This window comes from Vombatus ursinus, unplaced genomic scaffold (assembly GCF_900497805.2).
Source record: "Vombatus ursinus unplaced genomic scaffold, bare-nosed wombat genome assembly UNPS02014798.1, whole genome shotgun sequence".
Taxonomy (NCBI): domain Eukaryota; kingdom Metazoa; phylum Chordata; class Mammalia; order Diprotodontia; family Vombatidae; genus Vombatus; species Vombatus ursinus.
The window spans coordinates 73,948,719-73,966,198 of NW_020954576.1; the positions used below are offsets into that span (position 1 = coordinate 73,948,719).

Below are 17,480 nucleotides of genomic sequence, written 5' to 3' on the forward strand. Positions count from 1 at the left end.
CCATTTAAGTGACTTTCTAACAAATATCAGGAGAAACAGAGTAAGAGTCACCCTTTAGACCATTATGGTACTTAGTTACAATGTACTTGCACCATGTTCTACAAACATGGAATTTAATAGCTTTGTTATATAAAAAAAGAATGCTTTGTATTCATTTATGACATAGGAAATAAAAGGTTCTGTTTTTTACAGAGTCTCAAGTTTGCTCTTTCCTCTTTTTTATTCTCAATCCAGAATATCCTAAGAGCTGTTACACCATGTACAGTTGGATGTCTACAATGCATCCCAAAGAATAGCTATAGCTATCAAGTGGTAGTTAAGAAATTAACAAACATTTGTTGGGTGCCTAGTGATGCCCATCTCTTCCTGCCATTCAGGCACATTCACTCATTCTTTCTGTCCCTCTCTGTCTCAGTTTCTCTCTTAGACGGAATGAGCTTTTCATCAGAGAAGCTCTGCATAAACTTGGACTGCCTCCATATCATGGCTATTACCTAACAGTAAATGTCAAGGCCAAGGAAGAATGATAAGGAAACATTCAGAACTGAGCTCACACAACAGTATATTATAGGCTAAATGGGTACAGTGTTGGCAGTAATGGTGGTAGGTGAGAAATCACAAAGAATGAGAATCCATTCCTGATGGTTTGGGATACAAGGCCCTCGGAAGCATGTAGTAGTCTGAGAGGCCAATAAAACACTATGAGTTTGCTCGAGAATACTCCGAGTCTTGGCTACATTTCTTAGCACTACCCAGGCAGGCCTCAATTTCCCTATACCTAATGGCTATATCATTAATACCTATCTGCTTTCTGGAAATAATCCACTTTTTAAATCTGGATTTTTCATGGATTATTTTAGTTGGAGGACCCTTACTTTCTCATCAGATGAACTCTCCTTGTTTTTCTCATAAGAGATGGGGAGTAATATTTGTTGAGACATATTGTATAAAATTCCTCATTCTACAAAGACACAGAGGCTGATATCCCCACGTTTTCTTTATGACATGAGCCAATCATACTTTAAAAAAAAGTTTTCCCACATGAACAGCTTTGTTTTGCTGAGAAACTTCAAGTACATTCAACATGTAGAAAGCCTGGTACTGTTTGAACTCTTGTAGCCAATGGGAAGCACAAACAAAACAGCATCTCACTAGGGCTCCAAAGCAAGCAACCTTAGTCCCACCATGGACCATCACTCCAATGAGGAGACAGGAGGAGTCCTGGGTTTAGTGTGTAAGATTCATCTAGCTTCTTCTGCTGCTACTGCCAAGCAAAATTCAAATTACTGCCAACAAGGCTCTACGTTACTTGTGAGTTAAAAGAAAGCAACTTTTCTGTCATCATAGAAATATTTTTGTGATTAAGAAAATACACATGCTACATAATCTGTAGCATCTTCACCTACTGGGACACCACGCTTCCTACTGATGTCACATGGCTATGATTCCTTAGGACTTTATCCCTATGCTCACCTTCCATTGGGAATCCCTGCAGTAAAGGATAATGCAAGAACAAAAAAACTGAGGAACCCATGGAACCCTCAAGAGGAGCTGGAGAAAGGGAAAGGTCCTTCTGCCTTAGCAAGACATTAATTACTGCACTAATGTTGAAACGGAGACTATATGGAACTAAAATGACAACTGTAGCTGTATCCCCAAGTCTGGAATGTTGTAATGATGTATGCAGCATCATGAAGAGCTATGTACATGTGTAAATAAAGTGCATATGTATATACACACACAGATATGACTGTTCTTAAAATTCAGAGGGATCCAGTTGGGCTTGGTAGACAAAGAATAATAGATAAAGATAAGGCCAATGATGACCTTTAGGCAAAACACCTAATGAATGTAAAAATGTTAACTGCTCCCCTTCATTCTCTGGACACATGTAAAATTCTCTACCTGATTTGCTTAATGAATTTGACAAACTGAATTACATGGCAATAAAAGCCTCTAGATCTCAAAGAAATCCTCTCTCTGTACAGTAAAGGTGGCGGGCCATCAATGGCTCCAACAACACAAGACTATGCCTTCCAAAATCTGTTCGCTTAATTAACACCAGTAAGGACAATCTGGCATGCTGTTGCAGCTGTTTGTCGTAGCTGGAACATTTTGCCTCTCCAACTGCTGGTCTGTACTAAAAAATAACTACATTCTGCTTTTTCAGGGTGAGGCAGTGAGTGGGAAGACAAACGCTAACTAGTAGAACTGCTGTGGACTTTTATGAACAAAGCCTCTGTGCTTGTCTCTACACAGTCAGAAGATTTGCCCTGGCTTTCTAACCAGCTCTGTTATTGAAAGCTGCACAGAGTAAAGATTATGTTACATGTAATCACAGTTCAATGTTTCTCTGAATTTCCTTGAGCTGTCCTTTGAGAGAGCCTAAGATAAAGCCAATGATTGGAAATACAACATCCTTTAGTACACGTGCCCATCGACCACAGCACATGCATTGGAGGCAATGGAAAGGCAATTCACAATGCAGGGGCTGCAGTTAACAAGCAATGAGTCTATTACCCACAACAGAGAACCAAGAAATACTCTGACAGCTGATGCCAAGAGCAGCACTGCTATCTGAGCCAGATGGCCAGCAGGAGCACTACCTGGGCAGACTGAACATCTCCCTCTTTGCTAAACAAAGGACACAACCAGAGAGGCAATCATCTCTTCCTTAACTCAGACTGATACAACACATTACTGAACCTAATCTATCTAATCTCCTCCACAGATCTCCTTGGTAGGAAAATCACCCCATCAAGCCAATTGCCCTTCCAAGTTTATCAATTAGATGAGATGGGGACAATTCCCATTTAAGGTATTTTTGTGTGGTCTCTTTGGACCATCCCTGAGCTTCATGTGACAGTAATGATGCTAGATCAGAAATCTGGGGCACGTGGTGATGCCCATATCACACTTCTGGCCAGGGTCAGCCTTATACTTTTTATAGGCTTACAGTTTTGTGTAGATGCTGAGAGTTCTATCTAGGAATTATAATACTGGGGCTTTATGTAGCTTTCTAACCTATAACCTATCTCTCTCAGATCCTAACCAATATTCTTTAAAGATTTTGAAATTTCTGAGCTTATAATTTATGTTAATAATCAAGACTTCTGAAACACAAATGTATAAGTTCAAATTGTGTTCTAGAGATGACTGAAAAATGCCTTCTCATCTCAGAGCACTGAATATGAAGTTAGAGAAACTGAGAGAGAATTTTGGCTCTCCTACTTAGTACCATTATAAACTTGGCAAATAACTTAACCCCTCTGGTACCTAGTTTCATCATCTCTAAAATGAGCAGAAATGGCAAAATCTCTTAGGTTCCTTCCAACTCTAAACACTATGGCAGCTAGGTAGCACAGTGTGTAAGAGTATGGGACTTGGAGTCAGGAAAACCTGGTTTCAAATTCTGTCTCAAATTCTGAGACCCTGGGTAAGTCCCTTAACCTCTCTCAGTTTCTTCATCAATAAAATGGACATAACAGGAGTACCTACCTTCCAGAGCTACTGTGAAAATAATAAATGTACAGCACATTGAAAACCTTTAAGTACTGTGTAAATGCTAACTGTTGTTACTGTGGTTATGGTTGGAAAGCTGCACCAGCTTAGGCCACAACAAGCAGGGCTGTGGGAGATTCTTACACGAGCCTGAAAGACCCTGGGTACTCTCAGCCCCTATTCCCAGCCTTCCAAGGCTTGTCTCAGCAATACATGTACAGAGGCCTCTAGCCCCTTCCCAGAACTCCTCATTCCTTTCCAATACCTCAGACACACCTGTAAGACAACAGCAGGGCATAACTCACTGCTCTACCTGTCCCCTTAGATGACATCCCTTCATCCTTTGGCTCATATTTCCTAGGTGTATGGGAGGCAGCTATTGTATAGTGGAAAGTTCACTGGTCTTGAGAATCTGGAAACTGAGGTTCTAGTTCTGACACTGAGCAGCGGTGTGACTCTGAGCAAAATCATGGTGTCCCTTGGAGATCCAGTTTCCTTATCTACAAAAGGAGGAGCTTGAACGACTTGATTTTCTGGGGTGCTTTCCATCTCTGGATTTCTGCAATTCTCTAAGTGGGTGAGATGGTGTTCCACTTATGGGTTTCCCTTCCATAGATGCTCAGTACATAGCAACAGTCTGGGCAAAGATATTTTTTTAAATAGTGTGACATGACTAATGTGTGTGAAAAATTGTCTTACTCTTAGAGTAATCTTTTGTCTCCCTCGGAGTTTCCTCAAATCAAAATTTGACCTTCACTTGTGGACTAATGGTGATACACACAGACCACTGAGAAGCAGGCACTGGCAGCAGATGATGGTTCTGATCATTCTTTCTTCCACTAGAGTGCACTTACTTAGGGTAGACTTCTCTTCCAGATTCCTCAGAGCAGACTTGGAGTAAATTCATCTAAGACACCTGAAGCACCGCAATGGCTTACAACATTTTCACACTGCCGGTCATAGGTCTGCACTGTGTAGCAGCAGCAAGTCAGAAAGGGTCAGGGAGTAAAGAGGTCATTGGTGACAGATACATTTTAGGCTATAATCTTCCATACTAGGAGAAGTCTTACACCCAGCTAGACCTACTCTTTCTCTCTCAAAATTAAAATTTTTAAACTTGTCTTGTCTTATTCATCACTTTCACTGGAAGACCACTCTTAAGAAGAATAGGCTCGCCCTGCTGCTAAACTCAAAACATGCTCTATTTCCCAATCATAGTTACGTCCTTATGGATCACTTACTATTTACTTACATTTTTCAGGCGGTGTTATTGTAATTGTCTGAGCTGTAAATTCTTCATCAAAATATCTGGTGTCCGTCTCAGACGTTACTTGAGGTTTAAAAGGAGGTACCAGCTGAAGGAGCAGAGAATCAAAGTGTCATCAATGAAGCTGAATACAACAAAGGACAAATACAATATAGATAAAATCACTGATCAAATGGTTAGTTAGGTGTGCATGGCAGAGGGCTACTTGGCCAACTCACTGCATGTGCAGGAGGCTACTTTGGCTTCCCTGTGCCTCAATGGCCTGAATTTTTTGAGTTTTTTTCAAACCTGGAAGAAGCTGCATAACAGTGGATATTTTAGGCTGTTGTGATATGAAATGAACTTTGGGAGTTGTTTCATTCCCTCTCCCCTAGTAAATAAAACAGGCTTCAGATCTTTTTTATTGATGGGGGTTGGTGAGAGAGAGATCAATACTGAATTTTTTTTTAAAGGCAATTGGGGTTAAGTGACTTGCCCAGGGTCACACAGCTAGTAAGTGTTAAGTGTTTGGTCTAAGGCTGGATTTGAACTCAGGACCTCCTGACTTCAGAGCCGGTGCTCTATCCACTGTGCCACCTAGCTGCTGCCTGAATTTTTTCTAGGACCTCAATAAAGGTCCTGGAAATGTATGACAATATTCGAGTAAGACCTGTGTTCAAATCCTGCCTCAGATGGTGACCCTGGGCAAGTCACTTCTCCTGGCTTCAGTTCCTCATCTATAAAATGGGCAGTTGGACTACAGAGTCCTTTTTAGATTGAAATCTATGAACCCGTGATCTTTATGCTATCTGGTTGTGTTTCTTAGCAACAAAAGCTATTTCCATAATCCAATTCCTCTTTAATCTACTGGTAGGGAAGTATCTTTGCATTTCACAAAGGAAAATAAATTGTCTTTGATCCTGATGAGACATATAAACATTTCTGCCCTGTAACTTGTCTGTGACCAGTACAGGTGAGACAAATTTGGGTAGGAGGACATAGAAAAAGTCATGGGTAAAGAGGCTGCAGTCATGTGAGTTTTCTCTCAGCTCCCTCCTAACTATAGAAAAATGACCACTGGGACAGCTGCCAGTTTTTCCTCTGTGAATTTGGTCCTGTACATAGATGAAACTTGTTTAAACACCTCCTTTTTTATTCAAAAAAGTATGATGTTTTGAGCAAGAAATAAAGGAATGTTGTATAAAAAATCATTCATAAGAAGAATAAAGGCTTTTCAGAATAACATTTTCATACGACAGAGAAAAGGTATAAATAGGAAAGTCAAAATTGGTGCATCTGGTAGAATTTCTCCAAAGCAAAATTCCACATTATGCAATCAAATCACTGTGCAAGTCTTTTGATAAAAAATTGTCATAGCTAAGATATCAACTTTTACATGAAATAACAATGTAAAACTACTTAAATCATTCCAATAGATAGCCAATATAATAAGAGGTTTTGGTGGTATTTCAAAACACATTTTAAAAGTAAATTACTACATTTCAGATCTTGGCAAGCATGTAACTAAGCAATTTTCATTTCCTTTCTCCCTCATCCTTTTTTTTCCCCCAGTCCCAAATACACAAATCGTCATTTGAGGCTTGTGGATTCATCTAAGCACTCTTTTGGGGCCTAAATCTAATCCTGGTTCTATTTATCAACGGGTAATAGATACTACAGAACAATGTGGCTGCCCTCTCAGCACCCTTTAATCCCCCCACCTGGAATAGGGCCTTCTGCCAGGGACCAATACAAACCTGCAGTGGCTGCCAGGACAGATTTTTCTCTAGCTGTTCTATCAGGATGATTTGACACAAGCAAGCAACTCACTAGGCAGAAGAGAAGTGTGACCTCCTCGACTTGGGAGCAAATTTACCCCTGCCATGAACACTGCACACATATGCACAAAGCCTTGCTGGGTGTACATGAGGCAGTCTGTTTGTGGCTGTTTAAGGACCTTCAACATTAATGTCTCTTTTCACCCTGGGAGGGAGTTGAGAGGCCTGCTTCTAGTCTCTGCTGTGATAGTAACTTTCTAAGTGAATAGTCCCATGCAATGTTAGCTCCTGGATGGCAGAAACTTTCATTTTTGTCTCTATACCCAGCACTTAGTATGCTGCCTGGTATATAGGCACTTAAAGACACTTGTTGATAGACTGATAACACCTCACATGTTATATAGCGATTTAAAGTTTACAAAGTATCTTCATTATTATAGCCTGGTGAGTGAGGTCGGTAAAGTGCAGGTATTACTAGATCCATTTTACAGATTAAAAAACTGAAGTTTAGGGAGGTTAAGTGAGTTACACAGGGTCATGGAGAGAGGCTGGCTAAATCACATACCCAGAGCCATATGAAGAGTGTCTAAGGTAGGATCTGAACTCAGATCTGCCTGCCTCTGGGCCCAGTGCTTTCTCCTCTGTGCCACCTAACTGCCTCAACTTAAAGACTGGAATGTAAGGCTCTTTATTATAAATTCATAGAGCCATACATAAGAAAAAGTGTGCTGCATAGACACAGCATTGGATACAGAGTCTCAAGATCTGGGTTTCAGTTTAGGCCCTACCATTAATGAGGTTTTCAAGTCTACAAAATGGTAAGGCCAATATTTCCACTGCCCACCTCAATGAGGCATCAGGCTCAAAGTGTATGAAAAACACTCTGAAACCACACAGCCCTACACAAATGCATTATTTTTATTTTAAGCTTTGTCCTTTCCATCACAAATGGAACTTCTCTCAGGCTCAGATGCTTCATCTATAAAATGGGAATAATAATAGCATGTGCCTGCTGCAGGGTCATTTTGGATCAAATGCATGTCGTAATGGAAGATGCTTTGCAAACCGTGAAGCACTATATAATAAATGTTAGCCATTATTATTATTAAATAAATTTAAAATAATTTAAACTATTATGTGCCAGTTGCTAGGGACATAAAGAAGAAAATTGTCACTGGCCTTGGAAAAATTACAAAGAAATTTAAGTTGTAAGGAGAGACTTCCAGGAGTCAAGATGGCAGAGTAAGCAGTAGATCACTGTCTCTCTCCCATTCTCATCCCCAAACACCCATAAATTAGTGTCCCAGAACAGATGCTGGAATAGTGGAGTATACTGGCCGCACGCCGACCTTCTGCCAGCTGTGCACCAGTACCCACTCCTTCTATAAGGAGTACACTACCAGAGTCTTACCCACACCCGGGTCTTCGGTCCTCAGCCAGATCACCACACAGAGACGAGCCATCGGGAGGCGCCAACACCACAGCTTTATTCAGAGGCCAACACAGCAAGCCATCATAGCAAGCCCAAGCAGCAAGGCCAGAGCAACAGGGCAGGAGCCAGGGGAGAGCACGTGTGTGATCTGACCACGCTTGTTCCTAAAAACCTACTTAGCCCCTCCTCCCCAGCCCGCTTACTAGCCAATGATTGTAGGGTCAGATACCGGAAGGGGCTGTCTGAGTTTAGCACACCAAGGGGGAGGGAGTGACGTAGGAGGCCAGGACCGGATATAGGAAGGAAGCATCTGGGAATGGCACATAGACAAGAGTAAGTGACCTAGGAAGTCAGACTCAGGAGGGGTCTGGGTCAGTGCTGCACAAAGGGACCCAGGAAGTCAGGAAGGTCACAAGAGGCATCTGGGGATGACGTTGCATATAGGGAGGGGACTAAGCAGAGGGAACTCAGTCCTCTGCCATCCCACTCCCATGTGGCGCCGCCCCTTGCCTCAGGAGCTCAAGCTCCGACTACTTCCTTGTACCCAGCTTATCTCACAAAGCACTGTCCATTGCCTCAGGGCTTCTGCGTATCCAGCCCATCCCAGTACACACTCTGCCTACCACAGCCCCTGCCTCGACTTCCAAAATACCCAGATCTTACCCTACCCTTGCCACAGCACCCAACCTGGTAGCTGCCAACATCAGACAGTCCCTCACAATTCCCCCTTTTTGTTTAATAGAGAGGTGGAGACGGGGTCTCCATACTAGGCCTTCGGTACTGAGTGCCTCTACAAAACCTCTAAAAATCCTAAGAAAACCTCCTAAAATAGTGGGTAGTAACAATAACAGTATAAATGCAAAAAGAGTTATAAATGCCCAATGGGTTACAAAGGAGGGGATGGGGAAAGACGTATGCTTAATCCAATCACTAAGGTGATGAACAATATCATCAGTCTCATGTTGGTGCCAAGTGTCAGATATGTACCGTGCCAGTCTAATTAACACCCGCAAAGCCTGGAGTACAGAGGAAAGATTTGTAGCCTAGATCTGGGAAAAGGCACAGGTAACATTACATCAAATAGAAAAGAAAGGAGAGTGTCATATACTTTGTGAAACGGTGTCGCAAGTGGCGTTATGGTATAAGGGTGTTACACAAATGGATCAATATCAGCCATCGCATGGCAACTGCTGTCTCAATTCCAGCCACATAAGTTCATTCCCAATGTCCTGAGTAGCCAATGCTACTTTTTCAATCTGCTCCTCCAGCCGCTGATCAATATCAGCCTGCACTTGGAGGGCTTGGGCGAATTTATCGGCCAGTTCCTCTATTTTTGAGGCAAGCAATTGCTGTCCACTATATAAGTCCTGTATCTGGAACTCCTTGAAGATGGATGCTGTCAACGCCAAGTGCCCCCAGCCATTCTCTCGTGTCCCAGGGCACTGGAGCTGGTGCAACCTGTGGCAAAGTCCTGATCGCGCAAAATGAAAACAGTTTTACTCAGTTTAGATATCCTAACTGTCTTTTCTTTCTGCTCTCTCTGAATTTTCTGTTGACTGTGTTTCTTCTCCCATCCTTGTTGTCTCTCCCGGGGCTTCTTCAACTCGTTTTGTTCTTCTTTCTGGTACCCAGCGGCTCTGGCCATCAGAATCTGTAAGACATAAATACCCCGGCCCTCTCCACAACACTACAGATGGGCCTTGCCAGTTTCCTTCATCGTCCTTCCAGAGGACTTTCTGGTTAAGGGATGGTGCATGTAGTGCTGTTTTTAAGGGGCCAGATGAATTACAAGTGGGTGGTGTTATTAGCTGTAGCATGCTAGGGGATAGGCCCGTGTCTCTATCTAGACAGAGAAAATTATATGTATATAAAGCTTTATCCACATCTTCTTGGGTAGGCCACCGCCCTGTGCCCCGACCTCCTACTCCTCCTTTTTGTTTACTGAGGGTAGCTTTCAAGGTATGATGGGCTCGCTCAACAATAGCCTGACCTGTGGGGTTATAGGGGATCCTTGTAACATGCTTAATGCCAAAGGATGTAAAAAAGGTAGTCATTTGTGTAGATAAATAGGCAGGCCCGTTGTCAGTTTTAATGATGTGAGGGATCCCCACAGAGGCAAAACAATGGTACAGATGCTTAATAACTGATGGGGTGTTCTCCTTACTGGATACAGTGGCCATTATAAATTTGGAAAAAGTATCAATGCAGACATGGATAGTGACACGGCCAAGATGAGTGACATCCATTTGCCACAAGTCATTGGGAAAAAGACCTCGTGGGTTAATCCCCTTACTGGGTGGAGGGGGGAGAAAAGGAACACAGCGCACACATCGCCTCACAATTTGTCGAGCCTGTTCACGAGTTAAACCATACAGGCGTCTCAGGGAGCTCACTGGTAGGTGTAAAAAATCATGGGCTTGTTCAGGAGGGGTGAGGACTGGCAGTAGGGAGCACTGTAAAGCATGATCCGCTACATCATTGCCTTCAAAAATGCCTCCTGAGGTAGACTGATGAGAATAAACATGGAGAATGTAAAGGGGGTTTTTTTGCTGCAACAAAATTTGCTGTAATTCCCTCAGGAGAGAGGATATGGTGGACTTATGAGGTTGGAGGACAGCGTCCTCTATGCATTTAAGAACCTTTACTGCATATAGACTATCAGAGATTAAGTTTATAGGCTCAGGATATTTATGGCAAGCCTGGAGGATGGCAAAGAGCTCATTTTTCTGGGTAGAGTCATAGGGGGTTTCTAATACTGTTATTTCCTTGGAGGCCTCATGATAAATAGAGGCCTTATAGTTTTTTGTAGCATCAGTGAAAACATTTGAGCCTTGAACAGGTTCTCCCATAACCTTTCATTGGGGTGGTACTAAGGTTATTTGCTCTAGCATAGGGAGAAGCAGACAGGAGGAATGAGGACTTATCTCGGCCCATTGGGAGCAATGTGCCCAAGACCAATAGGTTTGCATAATGGCTTCTCGCTGTCCAGGTTCAAAATTCGAGTAAAGTAAAGGTCGCTGTCCAGACAAGTAGACAGCCCTTTGTACTGCAGCTAAGGCTAGTTCCCCTAACATCTCATAATAATTTGGCAGTACCTTGTGAGCCTTCTTTGCATATACAAATTCTAACAATTTGGGACTTTGGTGTATAACACAAAAAGGACTCTGTTGATTGACCAAGGAGACCTCTATTCTACCTTTGGGGTCCCATCTGGCGGTCTGGGCCTGGGCAGCAAGTGAGAATATTTGGGACACTGCTGCCTTAGCAGCAGGAGTCCATGCCCGAGCGGAGTTCAAATCTGAATTTCCTTTTAAGATATCATATAAAGGCTGCATTACAGCAGGAGGAATGGGTGTGCGGGCCCTGAGCCATTGGATCTGTCCCACTAACTTTTGGAAGTGATTCAAGGTGGTTATCTTATCAAGCACTAGTTCAGGAATTTGATTGCTAATAGAGACAGCCTCCATACGAAGGCCTAGGTATATGAGTGGGTAATTGGTTGGACTTTGTCAGGGGCCACCACCAAACCATAATGAGCAAGTGCAGAGATGGTTTCTTTTACTAATCTTGCTAATGTTTCATCACTGCTGGTGGCTAATAAAATATCGTCCATATAGTGAAGTATTGTGGCTTTAGGCCATTTGTCCCTGATAGGGTCCAGCACTCTTCCCACATAAGCCTGACATAAGGTGGGACTGCAGCACATTCCTTGGGGCAGGACCTTCCACTGATATCTTAAATCTGGTTCTGCATTATTGGTGGTGGGTATAGTAAAGGCAAATCTCTTTCTATCTTCTGGGGATAATGGGATAGAGAAAAAACAATCTTGGATGTCTATGACTGTCACAGGCCATCCAGAAGGCACTAAATTAGGGGAGGGAAGGCCAGGCTGTAGGGTTCCCATGGGCTCTAGGGTGGTGTTAACCACCCTGAGATCTATTAACATTCGAAATTTCCCTGATTTCTTTTTTATTACAAACACTGGGCTGTTCCAGGGGCTGGATGTGGGCTCATTGTGCTCCACCTGTAACTGGTGCTGCACTATATCACGTAAAGCCTGGGCTTTCTCTGCAGGGAGGGGCCATTGGGGTACCCAGACTGGGTTATTAGATCTCCATGTTAGAGGAGTGGGTCTGATACAATAAAATTTTTCTTGCTGCCCAACGGCCCCAATTGAAAATCCTGCAGGGGTGGTATATAAACAGATGCACCACAAGCCTTCAAAATATCCCTTCCCCATAAATTCTATCTCAAACCAGCAACCACCGGGATCGATTTGGAAAATTCCCTTGCTGTAAAGGGGAAGTCCGAACCACCGGGTAAAAGTCGGAGATTTTCCTGATGCAGCCCCGAGGGCGCATTCTGAGGGGGTGGAGCTTCCATCTGGTAAGCTTGTTGAGGGGCCCTCCTTGCCCCGCCTCCCGACTGGCTTGCAGCATTCTTTAGCATAATGGCCAGATTTGTTACAATTGTAACAAATTGCCCTAGGGCAGGCTCCACCAGGTTTCTGGCTGCATTGTGCCTTGAACTGACTGGCTTTCCCGCATAGATAGTACAATTTAGTCTCTTTTGTTTTCAGCACTTCTGATAGTCCTCTCCAAGCGGCTGCCTGTAGGCAGGCCACGAAATCCGGGAAAGGTTTATCAGGACCTTTTTTAATCTTGGTCAGGGAGGGCTTTTGTTTCCCCAAAGCCTGAATCTTACTAAAAGCCCGTAGGGCACATTGGGAAACAGCTGCAAATGCTGTATTTAGTGCCTCTTTTAACTCCTTACACTTCTTCCATTATAAAGGGGCCCAGGTCCTCCCTCCGTCGGTTAAGTGTGGGGGAGGGGGCCGTCTCTCCACGTGGCTTTCCTTGCTACAGTTTCCTGCTCTCTCCCGGCTACTGCTCTCCTGCTCCTGCCCTCCTGCCCGGCCTTGCTTTCTTTTCTCTTGCTTATTTTCAAATTCGTTGTTTCCAGTGACCTCTGTCTCACTCCCTGAGTCTGTCTCACTCCTAGACTCTTCCTCACTACTGATTTCTGCTTCTTTCACTCTTTTATACACTTCTTTCCCTTGCACCTCCCGTTCCGGGACCTTACCAAACAATTGTCCCATCCTCCTTCCTTCGCCCTATCGGCTAAGGGTCTCGTCTCTCTTCCCGTGACCAGACCAGCTGGTCCACGGGGCCTCTGGCCTATTTCCTCCGCCCCACGTTGGGCGCCACTTATACTGGCCGCACGCCGACCTTCTGCCAGCCGTGCACCAGTACCCACTCCTTCTATAAGGAGTACACTACCAGAGTCTTACCCACACCCGGGTCTTCAGTCCTCAGCCGGATCACCACACAGAGACGAGCCATCGGGAGGCGCCAACACCACAGCTTTATTCAGAGGCCAACACAGCAAGCCATCATAGCAAGCCCAAGCAGCAAGGCCAGAGCAACAGGGCAGGAGCCAGGGGAGAGCACGTGTGTGATCTGACCACGCTTGTTCCTAAAAACCTACTTAGCCCCTCCTCCCCAGCCCGCTTACTAGCCAATGATTGTAGGGTCAGATACCGGAAGGGGCTGTCTGAGTTTAGCACACCAAGGGGGAGGGAGTGACGTAGGAGGCCAGGACCGGATATAGGAAGGAAGCATCTGGGAATGGCACATAGACAAGAGTAAGTGACCTAGGAAGTCAGACTCAGGAGGGGTCTGGGTCAGTGCTGCACAAAGGTACCCAGGAAGTCAGGAAGGTCACAAGAGGCATCTGGGGATGACGTTGCATATAGGGAGGGGACTAAGCAGAGGGAACTCAGTCCTCTGCCATCCCACTCCCATGTGGCGCCGCCCCTTGCCTCAGGAGCTCAAGCTCCGACTACTTCCTTGTACCCAGCTTATCTCACAAAGCACTGTCCATTGCCTCAGGGCTTCTGCGTATCCAGCCCATCCCAGTACACACTCTGCCTACCACAGCCCCTGCCTCGACTTCCAAAATACCCAGATCTTACCCTACCCTTGCCACAGCACCCAACCTGGTAGCTGCCAACATCAGACAGTCCCTCACAGTGGAGCCAGAGGAAAGATGGGGTGGACCACTCTTTTGACCCAGGAGACTTAGACGATTAGCAAATAAAGTCTGTATCACTCGAGTACAAGGGGAGTGCAGTCCAAGAGAGGAAGTGTCCCAGTAAGCCAGCAGCAGGCTTCACCTCAACAAACCAGCAGGAGATACTGAGGCACAGAGCAGGCAAACACCAACACCAGGACCCCACCTCACCCATGTGCCTTAGCACAGGCAGGGGAACTGGCAAACTCCAGCTCTGAGAACCACCATGTGTGTTGCCACAGCCCCAGCTGGGAAGATGCCCTCCAGCAGTGAACCTTGTCATGCTTTAGCACAGCCCCAGGTGGCCAGACGTCCTCCAGGAGCCAAACCTCCCTGTGCTTTAGGACAGTCCTGGGCAGGCAGGTGTTCTCTATCAGTGGATTCCATGTGCTTCAGCGCAGCACGAGGGAAATGCAGAAAAACCCCACCTGGCTTTGGCACATGCTAGACAACACCACTAGGACCCCAGGTCAGCACCAGGTAAGCTGCCAGACACCTATAGCCTCCAGCCACCAGCACCTGAGGCCCCAGCACACAAAGCTAATGACCAGGCCCCTGAACCTGAGCAAAAGAAGCTTGGGACAGTGGCCCCTGTGCTCCAGCAGGAGAGCTCAACTTTAAAAGCCATGAAATAGGCAAAAAAAATGAGCAAAAAGCAGAAACAGACAATAACCATAGATTCTTATTATGGTCACAGGGAAGATCAAAACACAAACTCACAAGAGGACAATATTGGCAATATACCCAAATATAAAACTTCAAAGGGGAATATGAACTGGTCTCAAGCCCAAAAACTCTTGGAAGAGCTCAAGAAGGACTGTAAAAGTCAAATAAGAGAGGTAGAAGAAAAAGTGGGAAAAGAAATAAGAGGTATGCAAGAGAGAGTCAATAGCTTGGAAAAAGAAGGTCAAAAATGACTATAGAAAACAATTCCTTAAAAAAATACAATTGGCAAAGTGGAAAAGGAGGTACAAAAACTCTTTGAAGAGAAGAACTCCTTAAAAAGTAGAACTGGCCAAATGGAAAAGGAGGCACAAAAGCTAACTGGAACAAAAAAAACCAAACCAATTCATTAAAAATTAGAATTCAGCAAGTTGAAGGTAATGACTCTATAAGACATCAAGAATCAGTCAAACTAAATCAAAAGAATGAAAAAATAGAATAAAAAGTAAAATACCTCACTGGATTACAACCAAGAATCAACTACCCAGCAAAGCTGAATATATGTCAGGGAAAAAGATGGACATTCAATAATATAGGGGATTTTTAATCATTCCTGATTAAAACGAAAACAAAAAAACCAAACCAAAACAAAAACCAGAACTGAACAGAAAATTTGATCTTCAAATACATGACTCAAGAGAAGCACAAAATGGTAAACAGGAAAGAAAAAAAAAAGATCTTATTCAATACGGTTAAACCGTTTACATCCTTACACGGGAAAATGATACTTGTAACTTTGGAGAACTGTATCTTTATTATGGCATTTAGAAGGAGTATATATAGTCAAGGGGTGTGGGAGTAGGTTGAATTTGATGTGATAATAAAAATAATTAAGGAGGAGAAAAAAAAGGATTGTACTGGGAGAAGAGGAAAGAGAGAGGCTGAATAGAGTAAATTACATCACAGGAAGAAGAGGAAGAAGCACAAAGACCCATTACAGCAGAGAGAAATAAGGGAGGGGCTGAGTATTGTTTGAACCTTACTCTCACTGGATTTCGCTCAAAGAAGGAATAACACATATTCTGTTGTTTTTTGAAAACTATCACATTCTATAGGAAAGTAGGAGGAGAATGGGGAAAGAAAAGGGAGAGGGTGGACAGAAGGCAGGGAAGAAGGGAGGGAAGAAGTAATAAGGTAAAAGGAAAGAAAATGGAAGGGGGGCTGATAGAAGGGAGGGGACATTAAGGGAGACGGTGGTTAGAAGCAAAACACTGGTGAGGAGGCAAACAGTGAAAGGAGAGAGAAAAATATAAACAAGGAAAAATAGGATGGAGAGAAAGACATAGTAATAATAATTGTGAATGTGAATGGGATGAACTCTCCCATAAAATGGAAGTAGACAGTAGAGTAGATTAAAAATCAGAATTCTACAATATGTTGTTTACAAAAAACATGTTTGAAACAGAGAGATACACACACAGAGTAAATATAAAAGGCTGGACCAGAATACATTATGCTTCAGCTGAAGTAAAAAAAAGCAGGGGTAGCAATCCTGATCTCAGATAAAGCAAAAATAGATCTAATTAAAAGATAAAAAGAAGGAAACTACATCTTGCTAAAAGGTACCATAGACAATGAAGTAATTACTATCAATACTGAACATACATTCACCAAGTGGTACAGCATCCAAATTCTTAGAAGATAAGTTAAGTGAGTTACAGGAAGAAATAGACACCAGAACTATACTAGTGGGGGACCTCAACCTCCTCCTCTCAGAACTAGATAAATCTAACCACAAAATACAAGAAAGTAGTTAAGGAGGTGAACAGAATTTTAGAAAAGTTAGATATGGTAGAACTCTGGAGAAAAATGAATGGAGATAGAAAGGAATATACCTTTTTATCAGCAGTACATGTTACCTACACTAAAAGTGACTACATACTAGGGCATAAAAACCTCACAATCCAATGTAGAAAGTCAGAAATATTAAATGTATCATTTTCAGATCATGATGCAATAAAAATTATATGTAATAAAGGGCTATGGAAAGATAGACTAAAAATTAATTGGAAACTAATCTAATCCTAAAGAATGAGTGGGTCAAACAAAAAAAATCATAAAAAACAATCAATAACTTTACCCAAGAGAATGACAATAATGAGACAACATACCAAAACTTTTAGGATGCAAGCCAAAGCAGTTCTTAGGGGAAATTTTGTATCTCTAAATGCTTACATGAATAAAATAGAGAAAGAAGAAATCAATGAATTGGGCATGGAACTAAAAAAAGCTAGAAAAAGAAAAAATTGAAAATCCCCAATTAAATACCAAATTAAAAATTCTAAAAACCAAAGGATAGTTTAATAAAATTGAAATTAAGAAAAATATTGAATTAATAAATAAAACTAAAAGCTAGTTTTATGAAAACACAATAAAATAGATAAGTCTTTGGTTAATTTGATAAAAAAAAAAGAAAATCAAATTACCAGTATCAAAAATGAAAAGGGTGAATTTACCACCAGTGAAAAGAAAATTAAAACAATAATGAGAAGGTCTTTTGCCTAACAGTTGATGTAGAGAGGAAGACCATGAGCCAAGAATTGGACTTCTTAAGAAAGAATGGAGAATGATTTGAAGACCATAGCTAATTTCCACCAGGATTTTGAGAAAGGCTTATATAGCCAGATAGAGTAAACCTCAAAAAAGAAGCGGTAGCTGAATGATTATAGTGGTAGGGGAAGGATCTCAAATTATTAGTGAAAAGATGCCTATTGCAAAGTTGCAGGAT

At 42.8% G+C, this 17,480-nt stretch overlaps 1 protein-coding gene across 2 annotated transcripts in view; it reads right to left on the reverse strand.

The window, feature by feature from the left end:
- Positions 1 to 17,480, reverse strand: part of LOC114049642 (RAC-gamma serine/threonine-protein kinase) — a 362,981-nt gene that overhangs the window by 4,921 nt on the left and 340,580 nt on the right. For both annotated transcript variants that reach the window (XM_027870916.1, XM_027870917.1), the window contains one exon: positions 4,754 to 4,856. In XM_027870916.1, the coding sequence (XP_027726717.1) occupies positions 4,754 to 4,856 (103 nt within the window). The remainder of the gene's footprint in view (positions 1 to 4,753; positions 4,857 to 17,480) is intronic.